Source organism: Sciurus vulgaris (genome assembly GCF_902686455.1).
Source record: "Sciurus vulgaris genome assembly, chromosome: 1".
NCBI classification, from domain to species: Eukaryota; Metazoa; Chordata; class Mammalia; order Rodentia; family Sciuridae; genus Sciurus; species Sciurus vulgaris.
This window is the reverse complement of record NC_136461.1, coordinates 209,553,494-209,568,039: the sequence shown is the minus strand read 5'-3', so window position 1 is coordinate 209,568,039 and position 14,546 is coordinate 209,553,494. Positions and strand designations below refer to the sequence as shown.

At 53.4% G+C, this 14,546-nt stretch overlaps 1 protein-coding gene across 1 annotated transcript in view; it reads left to right on the top strand.

Moving 5' to 3' along the window:
• Positions 1-14,546, top strand: part of TRAPPC9 (trafficking protein particle complex subunit 9) — a 568,317-nt gene that overhangs the window by 53,339 nt on the left and 500,432 nt on the right. The window contains exons 9-10 of the mRNA XM_079106933.1: positions 1,306-1,522; positions 11,257-11,400. Coding sequence (XP_078963059.1) covers positions 1,306-1,522; positions 11,257-11,400 — 361 coding nt within the window. The remainder of the gene's footprint in view (positions 1-1,305; positions 1,523-11,256; positions 11,401-14,546) is intronic.

Below are 14,546 nucleotides of genomic sequence, written 5' to 3'. Positions count from 1 at the left end.
CCTCTGCTCCCCTCTGGTGACCTGGTCACCCCACAAACTCCTCCCACTCCCATCATGGTGTCCAGGTTCAGCACAGTCTTTACAGGGAGGTGCCTCTGAGCCGGGGCGAGGAATGCCAGTTCTGCCAGGTGTGTGGGGTGGGTTGAGGAAGGCAGAGGAGGTGGAGGCAGGCCCTGGATGAGAGGTGAGAGCATGCAGGCTGGGGAGTGCCCAGGAACTTTGGAGGAGGGAGTGGGGGGGAAGGATCAAGGGTGCAAGTTGGCCAGGTGTTCGGATGTTTCCATGCCCTCACAGAAATGTCTGGGAGTAGACTCACCATCAAGGCTGGGACAAGAGAGAGCCAGCTCCTCAAGTGAGCTTCCTTGTATAGCAGGGGCCTCCAGCTGCCTTCGTCTCTCAGGACAGCTGTGTTGCAGCCAGGCAAGGGCTGGGCAGTGAGCAGGGCCTGACTCACTGTCAGATCTTGTCTCTGATGCTTCTTGGTTGGGTGACTTTGCACAGGTTATTGATGATGCGCTGAACTTCCAGTGCCTCGTCCACAAGCTGGAGTACTGTGGCTCATGGGTTGCTGTATTGATTAAAGGAGGTATGCTAAATATTCCGGTACACAGTAGGTGCTTAGCAGCAGAGGTCATTATTACTACACCTCAGAGTTGTTGGGAGAATGCAGTTGTGTCTCCGTGAAAGAAACTTGGTTTAAGCCGTGAAGTCTTAAGTCTAAGTAACGATTCATTTTCTACCAAAGATGTAATTGTTATTTTTAGAATATTCTTCTTAAAAAACAGCACAGCTGTCTTTATTTTTTCCGTTTATCATTTGTCTTTGTGCTGCTGGTGAGGGAACGCAGAGCCTGGCGCGTGCTGGTTAAGCACTGCTCCGCTGAGCTCCCCCGGCCCTGGCTGTGTGTACTCTGGGGTTCTATCAAGTACTGTCTTTGATGGCAGCTCTTGCCCAGATTCTGCTGGACTGTTGCTTCTCTCCTCTTTTCCTTGCTTCCTTCCTTCCTTCCTTTTTTTTTGGTGAGGATGTTTTATGTCATGTGTAGCAGACACCTTTGTGCCAGAGTCTGGGCCTTCTCCCCAGAAGGTGAGGAGGCATTTGGAGCCGTGGGCTGGTGGAGGGCTCCGTGGCATCCACAGTGGCCCTCAGATCGTCTCTCAGTGTTGCTGTGTCCCTGCCAGTGTCCATGCGCTCCCTCTCCTGATGGCTTATCTGGCCCTTGTTTGGTAAAAGTCTGTTTTAGTGCGTTTCCTTATTCATTGGCAAGCACGTCTGAAGAGCATTTTGTTGCTTCCTGTGCTCCAGCTTTCCGAAGAAGAAAAGATCCAGCGCTACAGCATCCTCTCCGAGCTCTACGAGCTGATCGGTTTCCACCGCAAGTCGGCCTTCTTCAAGCGTGTGGCAGCCATGCAGTGCGTGGCCCCGAGCATTGCGGAGCCCGGCTGGAGGGCCTGCTACAAGCTCCTCCTGGAGACACTGCCCGGCTACAGTCTGTCGCTGGACCCAAAGGACTTCAGCAAAGGTACCCATGTCCTGGTACTGGGGTGGAGATACTGTTTCATTTCTGTTGACCATGTGCAAGTAAGCACCTGTTCCATCTGGTGAACTTTGTCACTGGTGCTGGTGGCTCCAGGGGGGCCAGAACCCTGCCCTGCATGAGGTTCTTACAAATAGGTTTCTATTAGAATGAAGAGCTCTGCTTTGGGGTTCATGCTGCAGTCTTTACAGTGGGGGTCAGAAATCACCCTTGAGCACATTGCTGTGGTGTGTCATTGACAGAGCACTTGCAGTACCTCATAGATTTCACTTAGGATATTTAGTTAACAAAAGTCAGTGAACCAGAACTATAGTGCATGTGCTTATGTTTGGTGGTAAATTCTTTTAGTTCTTTAAATTGTTTTTCTTTTTTTAAATTTCTTTTATTTGGTGGCAAATTCTTATTTTGTAATATTAGTGCACGGTGACACATGTTAAACATAAAACTATGAATCTAGTATCAAGTGTACAGAAGTGTAGTGCCCACACTGGACAGAGCTGACCTGTAGGGTCCAGGCAGTGGCCTGCAGCCTTTTTCCCCAGTTAAGATCCATTTTGTGGAGGGAGGGGCTGCCAGGTAGGGAGAGTGAGAGACCCTGTGGCTCTAGTCCCACCAGGATCCCCAGCATCCTTTTCTATACGCCAGGTGGGCCCTGGCTGGAGGGGGAGCTCGTGGTCTTGGTGATGGATCCAGCTCTGCTTTGGGGTGACATGGGTGATGTGGCTCCCCCCAGATTTAGTTAGCAGCCATGTTCCTCCGTGGTTTCCCTCACGGGGATGTCACTGGACGTACCCTTTCCTGAACGTGGATGTAACGGCTTCGTGGTGCTTGGGTCCTGTGCCGTGTGGCGTGTTGGATGAGCCCCCGAGGTGATGGTGGGGTAGACAGTCCCTGCCCTCCAGGGAAGATGAGGAGGCTCACATACCATCCCCTCAGGGGTTTGCAAGAGCCCGCAGGTCCTTCCAGAGCCTTTCTGTCTGCGTGTTTCCCGTTGCTGTGGCAGTCCTCGTGGGTCCCCCTCCTCAGACACTTCACCATGCTGACCATCTTCCCAGAGCACAGTTTCACTCCAATAAAGCGCCTCAGCTCAGACTTTCAGGATGAATGCGGACTAATCAGAACAGAGTTCTGTACACTTGTTCTGCAAAGGGCCATGTTGTGGGTGCTTCAGGCTTTGGGGCCTTGTCCCCTCTCCTTTTTGGCACTGTGCTCTGAAGGCAGCCGTGGCTGATGTATACACCAGCTAGAAGAAGTGGCGGGCAGATGTGGCCTGCTGACTGACCCACCAAACCCCTGGCTGAGAACACAGTGATGCCTAAAGTGTTTTTTTTTTTTTTTTTCCAAACAATTTTTCTGAAATCCTTGAGAAGGAGGCAGTGAGTTTGAATGAGAGAGGGGGACTTGGCATTGTAGCTGGAAGATTGCTGTCTGGACAGGGAAGGGGGGAGGAAGCAGGTACAGCGGCCATTTCCTCAGCCCCTCACTTTTATTGCAGGAGGACACCTGACCTGGGGCTGTGCTGAGCCCTTAGCTGGGCCCGGCAGCCAGGCTCTGCCACAGGCAGGTGTGTCGTAGGAGGGGTTGGAAGCCCCTGGGGGGAGGCAGCCCTGGGTTCTTGTCTCCAGGGCTGAGCATCTTCCTTCTCTGGAGCCACAGGGCCAGGGTTGGTGGGGCAGAGTGTCACTAGTCTACCCCTCTGCATGTAGCCTGCCTGTGCTCCCTTCCTGGGTTGGGCCCTCTCCATGAGCTGGCCAGGTCCCCACTGTCCTGCACCCCTGTCACGGCTTGTTCACCCTAATTAAACTTGGAGTTTGACATTTGTCCACATTGGGTGTGAGTGAACGTGACTCGTTTGGGTGGGTTCATGTTGGTCTGGATCCTGTCCCTTGCTTCTGTATCAGCCGTTGGTGATGGTTTCAAGTGGAGAGGCCAAGAGGAGGATGTGGGATCCTTTCTAACAGCCCTTGTATTCAGCAGAGATTTCTTGGTCTTTTTTGTCCTGGTGCCATACCATGTGTGGCAGAGGGACACCTGGTGTGCTGAGCCCCTGCCAGGTCCTCAGCTGTGCCTGCGTCCCCTTGGTGCCTCTCTCTTCCCTTTTGGGGCTTGCCATCTTACCCAGATGGATATCAGGACAGGTTCCTCCACCTTCCTGGTCACCTGATCTCCTTTTTCCCTCGTGGTGTCCCCAGAGAGATGGGATGGGAACTGAGATTCTGTGACTGGCACTTTCTGACGGACTGAGTGGTAAGAATGGATGCTGGTGCTCGTGTGCTTCTCCTGCCGGGCTCTGACCTCCAGAGCTGGGGAACCTCCTGGGCAGCTGCCACGGGGCTGACCCGGCCCGCTCCTCCGGCACCTCCCCCAGCAAGCCCAGCTCCCTGCACACCTGCTGTGGGGGTTCTGCATGACTCTGAGAAGACTGGCTCATCCTGCCCTCTTTGCAGGTGGGGTGGGCTCTTGCTTAGTGCTGTTTCTGCTCAACCCCATTGGTAATGGAGAGAGGAAGGGGTTCCAGGAGTGAGGCCCTGGGACTGGCTGCCCATCGGGGGTGGGGACAGAGGTCAGTTAGAAGAGAGGGAGGGTGTGATGAAGAGTGGGATCCAAGGTCAGACTGAGCAGGGTGAGGAATTTGGAATCCAAATAAGGTCATCCCTTCTCCTGTGACCAGCATGCTTTACAGGAAGTGCCGCAGGGACCAGACCTGCGGGCGGGTGAAGCGGTGACATGGCCCTCAGGGAGCGTGTGCTCCTGTCCTCACTGGTCTGGCTCCTGCTCTTGTACCCACCCAGTGCCTCGCATCCTGGGGACTGGCCTAGGGTGCGCATTCCTGAGCGCCTGCCTCCGTGTAGCTGCTTCGGCAGCCCAATTGTAAGCAGCTTTCTACTCTCCAGAGGAGAAACGAGGTAAACTGGGCTTGCTGCTGGTGGGTGATGCCTGGCTGGGACCTGGGAGACGGAGTGTTGGTAGGCTTGCCTCCCGTGCAGTCCTGTGTCCAGGCAGCACGGTAATTGGCCAGAGAGGGCCCCCAGCAGGAGAGGTGCGCTGCCAGCAATAGTGTGTGAGCCCACGTCTGGGAGCACACATTCTCTGCAAAAAGCACTGCCGTGTGTCCACACGACCAGCACCTGCCTGTCTTTCTTTTTAAAAACAGGTCACTTAAGAATTTGTTTCTTTCATATTCTTCCCATCATCACACTTTCCCCTCTGTGATTCTACGTTATTTAAAACATTTATTTTTTAGAACGATTTTAGGTTTACAGCAAAATTGAGTGTACAATATAGAGTCCCCTAGTCCCCACTGACAGAGGCACAGCTGCCCCCTGCCAGCATCACCACCAGGGAGAGCACTTGCCTCTGCCCACTGCCCGGAGTCCAGTCTGCATCCGGACTCACTCTGGGTTGGTCTGTGGATTTGGACAAATGCGTAATGACACATGTCCACCGTCACAGAATCACACAGAGCGTGTCCCTGCCCTGAAGGCCTCTGTGCTTTGTCTACTTGTCCCCTCTTCCTCTGCCCCCCTGGACACTATTACCCTTTTATTCGAGCCTCCATAGTGTCCCAGAAGGCCACACGGTTGCACTTGAAGGGTGCAAAGCCTTTTTGGATTGGCTTCCTTCACTGGGTAACATGCAGTTAAGCTTCTTTCATGTCTTTTTCATGGATTATTACCTCGTTTCTTTGTAGCCTTGGAGATACTACAGTTGTTTATTCAGTAGGCTAAAGAATCTTGGTTCACATCTTGATTTCTTGCAAGCCTTGGAAATTCTGAATAAAGCATCCATAGTATTCACGTGTAAGTTTTGTGGGGCGTAAGTTTTCAACTCCTATGGGTAGATGTCAGGAGAACTGTTGCTCCTTCACATGGTGAAGGTACATTCAGTTTGGCAGGAACCCACCAGACTCTTGCATGTGGCTGTGCCGTTCTGCTTTCCCGCCAGCCATGGAGTGGCGTTCCCCAGGCTCCACACGCTGCCTGGGGCCTGGTGATGTCAGTGCTTGGGAGTCTGGCCCTGCTCACAGTGTTGAGGGTGCCTGTTGCTGTTTTAATTTACAGTGCTTTAAGGACATGTGGTATTAAGCTTTTTCCATGTGCTTATTTGCCACCTGAATATCTTCGTGGGTGAAGTGTCTGTTCAGATCATTTGCCCATTTTAAAATCAGGTTGTTTTGTTCATTTCGGGAGTGCATGGTGTGGTTCGAGTGACCATCTCTATCTGACGTCTTCTGCAGATGTTTTCTGCCAGTCTGCATGTTGTCCTCTCGTTCCCTTGGTTGTGTTGTTCACAGAGCAGAGGTCTTCAGTTTTAATGACTTCTGGGTACTGGTTCTCTCTTCTGTGGACGGTGGCTTTGGTGAGTGTGAAAGTCATTGTATCCCAAGAGTCACACCCACTTCTGTGTTGGCATCTAGGGTTTATAGTTGTGCACCTGTGTGCTCCTGGTATTTGTGCAGAGTTCGAGGTCTGTGTCGATTGTGGCCGAGCTGCCAGATGTCCTGCTGCTGCAGCCCATCCGTCATGGGGGGGCCCTGGTCTGTGTCGCCTTTGTGCCTGTGTCAAAGACTTGCTGATGGTGCTTTGTGGGTCTGTTTCCAAATTCTCTATTCTGTTCTGTGGATCTTTTTGTCTGTTCTCACACCAAAACCACTTGGCCTTGATTGCTCTAGCTTTGTAGTCAGTCTTGAAGTTGGGGATATTTTTATTTATTAAAAAAATTGCCCTTATTGGACATTACAAAAACGGTTGTTCACAAAAGGTGATTGTTCACATTCTCATGGCAGTTTCCTGGTACGTGCAGGGATGTACCAGGGAGCTGCCGTGCTGGGCGGAGCTGCTGCCTGCCGTCTGGCCCGTGCAAGAGTCCTGGGCCTCACTGCTGGGCACTGCTGGGCGGGCCTATTGCCCCACACACCTCGCGAGGCTGTGGGGTTTCTGTCCACTTGGATGCCGTGGCCTCTCAGTGAGCGGTGTCGCACGTTTCTCACTGCTCAGGGAGCGGAACCTGTGAGTCCCACGTGCTGCACCAGGAGATGGAGGCTTGGTAAGGTGAAGTGCTGTCTCTGAGGTTGAAACAGTGGCCCCCTGCTGTGTGACCATGGCCAAGTCACCAGGTGTCCTGAGTCTGTGAAGTGGGGAAGCTTATTGAGCCAGAGGGAGGTCATCACGGGTCGGGTCAGCAGTGCTCACGAGCAACTTAGGACAGTGCTCTGCAGGTTTGGGACTAGCCAGGTGCTCTTTCCAGATCTTCCAAGGCCAGTGAAGAGGCAAAAGAAAACACACCGAGTCAGGGTGCATCTTCTTCTGGCGCCACCCAAGCAGAAGCAGGTGTCACTGGTGGGGCCTCCTCCCTGGCTCCTGGTGGTGTTGATTGGAGTTCAGGGCAGAAATCACTGGACAAGCCCTGGAACCATGTAGGATTTACATTCAAAAGGCTAAGAGTTAACAGGTGGAAGAGAAGAGCGAGTAGGGAGAGTTGAAACTCAGCTTTGCTGTGTTCCTGAGGAACCCGATGGGACTGGGTGGTATGGGGAGAGGGGAGAGAGCTTCAGGGCAGTCGCACTCTGCCACTTTAAAGGGAGACAGGGAAGTATACTTTTTTTTTGATGCTGGGGATTGAACCCAGGGGTGCTTAACCATTGAGCCACATCCCCTGCTGTTGCTCAGGGCCTTGCTGGATTGCTGAGGGCCTCCCTAAGTTGCTGAGTCTATCCTCCAGCTCGTGATCCTCCTGCCTCAGCCTGCTGAGCTGCTGGGATTATGGGTGTGTGCACTGTGCCCGGCAGGGAAGGGTATTTTAGGAGGGTTCCTTGTGCTGTGAATGGAATCCCCATTTGGCATCCTTCTGAGACACTTCAGGAAAGTGAAGTGGAATTGCTCTCTGTTACTTTTTTTTGGTATTCTTTGATGTAACCCCAGGCTAGCTTCAGGGTGAAGCACGCCACCTGTGCTTTATGAAAGTTGCTCCCGAGTTGTCTTCATTTTCCTTTCCCTACTGAGACCAGTTTCTGTCACGCCTAAAAATGAGCCAGTCTTCAGTCTTCCAGCAGCTCTTCTCTCCTTCAGGGGTCTCCTCCCTACGCTGCTGTCTGACTTCTTCCTCGTTTCTTGAGAGAGGCCTTCTGCGGCCCTTCTGCCTGATGCACTCCTCTCACTTCTCACTGAATGCTGTGGTGCTCCCGCAGGGCGCTCACGCGGTTTTACGTGTGATTAAGGGACGCGTGGGGTGATCACTCCACGCCCCTGCTGGGCCCTCTGTGCACTGTGGCCCTGGCGTGTGGGTGGGTGCCTGTCCTGCAGGTCAGGCCAGGAGCAGCCGCGGCGTCTGTGGCCACTCAGCGAGGCAGTGTTTCTTGCTCTTCATTGGTAGGTCCTGTGAATGAAGCATGTTTCTTTTGAAAAACAAGACGAGCAAGCGTGCTTCCAAGTGATTTGGAACATTTTACTTGGTCTCATTTCAGGAGGGGACATTTGCAATCATTTCATGAAAGAGATCAGGGAAGGAGGGCAAGGGAGTGAGATCAAATAAAGGAAAAATGGTAAATGTCAGCTGGCTGTATTTTTAATTAAAAATAAAAACCACTTTAAACCCTGTCTCCAGTGGTGCCCTGGAGCTCCACCAGAACCCCGCGCCTGGGAAGAACAGGCGACCTGCTGGCGTTCCCCATCCTGTAGCAGCACCTGTCTCTCTAGTTGAGCGCTTCCTGGGGTTGTGGCATCCCGCATCCAGGGCCCCACCCCTGAAGGTTGGGCAGTGCCTCCTGCTCAGCCTTTTCCCCTGTGAGGTTGGATTCCGCCAGGAGCTCCTCTGAAAGAGGCTGCTGAAGCAAAGTGGATCTGCTAAGTGACCGCCATCCACGCATGCAGTAAACCCCAAGCCAGTGGGCTTTCGATTGCAAGAGAACTTTGTCACTGAGTCCGTCACATGCTGCCAATCTGTCTTGAGAAAAAAGAATCCTGTGCTTTGTCAGAGGAGCTCTTCGAGCCACCAAGAGATCACCACTTGCACACTATCTACTGCTGAGAAAATTCACACTCGGTCTTACTTACAGTTACCTGTGGTAGGAACTGCATGATCATCTGCTTTCACAAGATCAGCACCATGATATTTACCCGTTCCTTGTGAGAAAATCTTGGTGTTGAAATTGGCTGGAATTGGGTCTTTTTGAGGCATGGCTAGGTCAGTCACGACACTAATTGCCTGATTCTTTTTAAAATTTCAACTCTCGGTGTGCGATGGCCCCAGCTTTTGACAGTGGGCACTACAGGACGTGCCTCATTCCCTTCCTTCTGTTCTCAGTGCTACCATGTTACCCAGGAGGCTTCTGGAAGACATCTGTACTTGGGGACGTGCCGAGGGGTGTGGGTCCAGTCAGGTCGTCAGAGTCCAGCACATGCATCATCATTAGGCGCTGCAAACATTCCCAGAGCAGACAGCAGTGCTGTGGGCCCCCAGCGGGTTAGACTTGTGTCAGGATCTTAGCGCTGGGCTGTATCTCTATCCTCACTTCTCCTTATTCACTTTCTGTCGGAGTATTTCTAGTCAATCCTAGCAACATCATGTTTCAGCCTCAAATCCTTGAGTTTGCAGGCCTTTCTTGCCTCAGGGTTTTTTTTTTTTTTTTTTTTAATATATTTTTAGTTGTTGTTGGATCTTTAATTCATTTATTTATATGTGGTGCTGAGAATCAAACCCAGTGCCTCATACATGCTAAGCAAGTGTTCTACCACTGAGCCACAATCCCAGCCCCAGGTTTCCATCTTGACCCTGTGCTTGCTGAGCGCCAGCTGTGCCTGGGTGAGACTCACCCCTGGTTCCTAAGCTGAGGAAGGCCCACCGAAGAGACAAATGCATGGTCCACAGCTCGCCTGCATTGGGCCAAGGCTTGTGCCCTAGCAGGTGGCCAGGGTGTAGGAGAAGAGGCCAGGAGGGGCCGTGAGTGGAGGAACCCTTTGGGAGGAGTCTGAAATGTTGCAGGTGAGGCCCGGAGGTCAGGGCATGAGAAGGAGCCTCCTCCTGTGGTCGAGCTGGCCCATGCAGAGCCCTGAGGGAGTGCCTGGTCCACTGCAGCCTGCTTGGGTAGTGCGCTGCCGCCGTTCAAACGCAGGGGCTCCGATCCTGGGCAGGGTCCTACCCAGCCATACCCTGGTGGAGCTGGGGAGGTGCAGGGTTCATTCTTGGTGAAGCGTGCTCAGTTGGCGTCCACCTGGGCACAGCTGGAGTCAGAGAGCGCCTTGTATGCTGCTGTGTGTGTTCCTGGCCCCATGATGCTGTCCATGCTGACCAGCGGGTGTTTATTAAGAGCTTGTGGGTTGCTGCTGGAGCTCTTCAGGTGACTCACTGCCCTTGGAACCTGCTGTGCTGTGTGCTTACAGCTTCATGTTGCCACCTTCTTATGGAGGCCGCACCTCGGACGTCCCCTCCTTGACACCTACCCTAGCTGATGTTACACACTTACCTGCTGCTGTTGTTCTTGTGTCCACCTGGCATCCACCAGCGTGCTCCCTTCCCTGGTCCTGTGTCCCCTCCCACTCTCTTGCCATGCCTGCCTTGTATTAGGCTCTCGGTAGACACCTGTTAACTGACCTGCTATTGTGAGCTGCTGAAGATGGTCAGTGAATGCTGGCTTTGTCTGAGTTGAATGCACCTGCGTGTGTTTTTCATGGCTAAGTTTTAGATCAGTGGGAGCAGTGATTGCCACTCATCTGGTTGATTGTCAGGGTTAGAGTGAGAGACTTAAGAACACAGATTCCCTGGTCCCCATCCAGATGTTTCAAAATCAGCATCTTCTGGTGCAGAGGGCATGCTGCAGTCTGTATTGTAGTCTCTGTAAGTGGCTCTGCCCACCTGCTCAAGGGAGACTGCTGCAGTGGAGGCCACAGGGGCTACCATCAAGCATCCAGTGGGGAATGGATCCCAGCAGGTGGACGGCAGCCTTGAGGCAGGGATGCCTTCAAATCAGCCCTGCTGTGTCTGAGGCTTGGGTCTGAAATCATATCCCCAAACCCCTGAGCCCTGGGCACGGTGCAGACTCCTGTTGCCTTATCTTCTCCGTGAAGTGTTTTAGGGGTGGATATTTAGGTTCGCAAAGAGAAATGGAGTAAATGACTCTCAGATTCTGGGCTCGAGGAGCTGCACTGCTGGCCGTGTGCCACATTTCCTGCCTGCAGTTTGAAGCGCGCTGAGCTCACTTGGAAGGGAGCAGCCATAAAAACTCCTCGACAGCCTCTTTGTCCAGTTTCTCCACTTTTCTGTATTTTTCTTACACTTCAGAGAAATACTAGCTTTTTAACTTAATATCCTTGGTTATTGATAATGAAAGCCCATCAAAATATCATTGTTTTGGGTTGGGATCATGGCTCAGTGGTAGAATGCTTGCCTCTCACAAGTAGAGGCACTGGGTTCGATCCTCAGCACCACATAAGATGAATGAATAAAATATAACTTTTTTGGAGAAAATACGTCTGTAACTCAATGCCATTGAGAAGTGTTTTATTGTAAGTTTATTAGAGTTATCTCAGAGATACTTTTGAAATTGTGTCTCTGTGTGGAGAGAATATGAGACATTTTCATGTGTGGAAAATGGGCCCTTTAGGGTTCTTCTCCAGGATTGGTGGGCGTGGGGGAGTATGTGCGGTGACCCTTTGATGGGAGAGTTGAGGTCTCGCCACCTCTGCCAGGCTTCACACGTGTTGCGTGTTTGGTCTTTGCTGCAGGCACGCACAGAGGCTGGGCTGCCGTCCAGATGCGTCTGCTTCACGAGCTGGTCTATGCCTCCCGGAGGATGGGGAACCCTGCGCTGTCCGTGAGGCACCTGTCCTTCCTCCTGCAGACCATGCTGGACTTCCTGTCGGACCAGGGTGAGCCAGCGTGGACTGATTCTTTCCCAGGCAGCGGGTGTGGCCGCGTGAAGGGAGGTCCTGGACGCCGGGTTTGGGTTAGTGGTGTGGTGCTGCTGGGTGGGCTCCAGCCGCCCCTGTCCTTGGTCTGTCCTCCTGCCCTGCCCAGGACCCCGGTGCTCCGCCTCGCTCCCACACCTCTCAGGGCTCTGCGCTCTGCCTCCTTCCCTCTGCCCTCAGCCACCTCCTCTCCTCCTGTTTGGGCTCCCTTCTGCCACCCACCTTGTGTCAGGCGTGAGTGCTGCAGTGTGGCACCTGTGAGGGGAGGGCTCAGCTCCCAGGGACGCTCAGGGAGTTTCACCCTGTGGCCCCTGTGGCCTCCCTTGGTGGGAAGTGGAACAGCCAGAGGCCTAGTCCGTGTGCCTCTGGATGCTGCTCCTTCCAGGGGATCTTCTGTCCTTGTTTCCAGCAAACGTGAGGTTGCCCGTGCTGCTCTTGTGGGATGAGTGGGTCTTTGCCCACCCTCCACGGCGGGCCTCCTCCCGTCCCTCTTCCCACACTGCTCCTGGGCCGTCTGCGCTTTGCGGTTCAGTTGTGATCTGTTCATTTCGCGACTGTGGCATGTCTCCCCGGTGCCCCTAGGTGCTTCAAAGTCAGCGCCAGAGGAGGATCCCAGCGGCTTCCCCATCTGCCTCCCCCACTCCTCCGTGTCCCCGTAGGGTGCCGGCTGGATTTTCAGGGAAGTGTCTTCTGCTGTGAGGTCATATGCAGGGAGCTTATGAGGAAGGACTCCTGGGACCAGCACCCTCTGAGGTGGAGAGGAAGGGAGGCTGGTCTTGCTCAGGTGCCTGTTGAGAGCTGAGGGCTGGGGTGGCCTGCGCTGCTGACCCAGGCCTCTTGCTCCCTCACTGGCCAGCTGTTGGTTGTAGGTGGGTGTCATCCTCTCCAGCAGCTAAGGGGTGGCCTCAGCTGACCCATGGACCTCTGCCGCTGTGATGGCCCCACAGCAAGATCCGTGAGGGTCTGTGTCTTCATGCCCTTCCTGGGCACGTGTGCACGCGGCTCCCTGGGGGGCTGTGACCTGGGAGGCCAGCTTCTGGAGGGGCGCTGCTCTCCCGCTGGACACCCCCACCCTCGCCCTGAGTTGTGACTGAGCAGTGCCGTTGTCTACTGCAGTGCTGTGTGGTCACTGCTGCTGTCGGGAGCTTGAGAGGCCTGCCCAGGCTTTGCCAAGCTCTGTGCGCCCTTGTCCATTTTCCTGTCTCCCCACCCACTGCTTCCCCTTGAGCGTCCCTGTCCTGGAATTGAAGCAGTCTTCTCCAGCCCCGGGGGCCTCAGGGAGCGTGTCTGCCAGGGCGGTTGTGGGGCCTGGATGTGCCAGTCCCTGCAGACAGGGCCCACTTTGGGCACTGTATGGCATTGCCCTCAGAAAGGATGTGCCCTGCACAGAAGGGGAGGCTCCTGCCTCCTCAGCCTCGCTTTCTTGAAGTGAGAGGGGGGTTTCAGTTGTAGCTGTTTCATGAAACCACAGCACATGTAGCAGAGGGGTTGAGAATCCCGGTTGCGGGTTGAAGTGGCCAGGCACATTAGTCCAAGTCCCTCCCACCTGAAGCGCCGTCTGGGCAGCACCACGTGCTCCTTCTGCTGTGCCCCTCAGTTGTGGAGCCCTCGTCTTGGCCCTGCTGGACTCTGGCCTCATCTGAAGATGACCATCCGCTGCAGCAACTTCCATAGCCTTTTCTACCCTGAATGATCTCTCCTTCCTCCACCTGCCCCCTCCATCTCCAGTGTTCTTAAAGTGCTCACCACTCACTGTGGTCACGTGCCTCCCTCGTGGTGTGGGGTAGCTGTTGTTTTTACTTAGGACTTCTGGTGACCTGGGGGACTCACTGCTGGGACGGTGGCTTTCCGGACAACAGCTCAACTCCTGTGTGCCTGCCTGGTTGATTTTCATTTCCCTTGGTGTTGTGTTTGAGTTACCACTTGGTTTCCCTATTCTGGCAGGTCCAGCTGCCCAGCAGCAAGGACACGTGGACGCTGCCTCCGGGAGCATCTGGTTCCCGGGACTCTGTAGGGTCTGGATCCTGGCTCCTGCCACGAGGCGCGGCTGCTCATGGGCAGTGGGGTCCCTGCTTGCATCGTCGCCTCTTCGCTCTCCCTGCTCCAGATTTCATGACCCCACCCGAGACCCAGCAACCCGAAGAGGCAGCACAGGATTCCTGCCCTCTCTGACCTGAAGACCTGGCCCTCTCCCTTGGCTGAGGCTTTGCTCTCTCTTGGTACTGTCCCCTTGTCACTTTGAGATGTGTATGGTCTCATGTACCCGCGTCCTTCCTGTGCCGCTGACACCATGGGCCTGCCCTGCAGCCCATGAGCCTCTCTCCTCAGCAGCACACGCCTTCCTTCCTCGTTGGGTCCTTCACCTCTGAGTGAGGACCCCTCCTGGCCTGACTGCAGGCAGGCCAGGAAAGCTCTTCTTTGTTCTCTTGCTCTGTTCTTTTTTTTTTTTTTTTTAATTTATTTTATTGTAAACAAATGGGATACATATTGTTTCTGTTTGTACATGGAGTAACAGCATACCATTTGCATATTCATAAATTTACATAGAGTAATGATGTTTGATTCATTCCATTATTTTTTTCCTTCCCCCCCCACCCCTCCCACCTCTCTTTTCCCTCTATTCAGTCCCTCCTTCCTCCATTCTTGCCCCCCTCCCATCCCCCATTAAGTGTCATCATCCGCTTATCAGTGAGATCATTCCTCTTTTGGATTTTTGAGATTGGCTTATCTCACTTAACATGATATTCTCCAATTTCATCCATTTGCCTGCAAATGCCATAATTTTATTATTCTTTATAGCTGAGTAATATTCCATTGTATATATATACCACAGTTTCTTTATCCATTCATCAATTGAAGGGCATCTGGGTTGGTTCCATAGTCTGGCTATTGTGAATTGAGCAGCTATGAACATTGATGTGGCTGTATCTCTGTAGTGTGCTGATTTTAAGTCCTTTGGGTATAGGCCGAGGAGTGGGATAGCTGGGTCAAATGGTAGGTCCATTCCAAGTTTTCTAAGGAATCTCCACACTGCTTTCCAGAGTGGCTGCACTAATTTGCAGCCCCACCAGCAATGTATGAGTGTACCTTTTTCCCCACATCCTCTC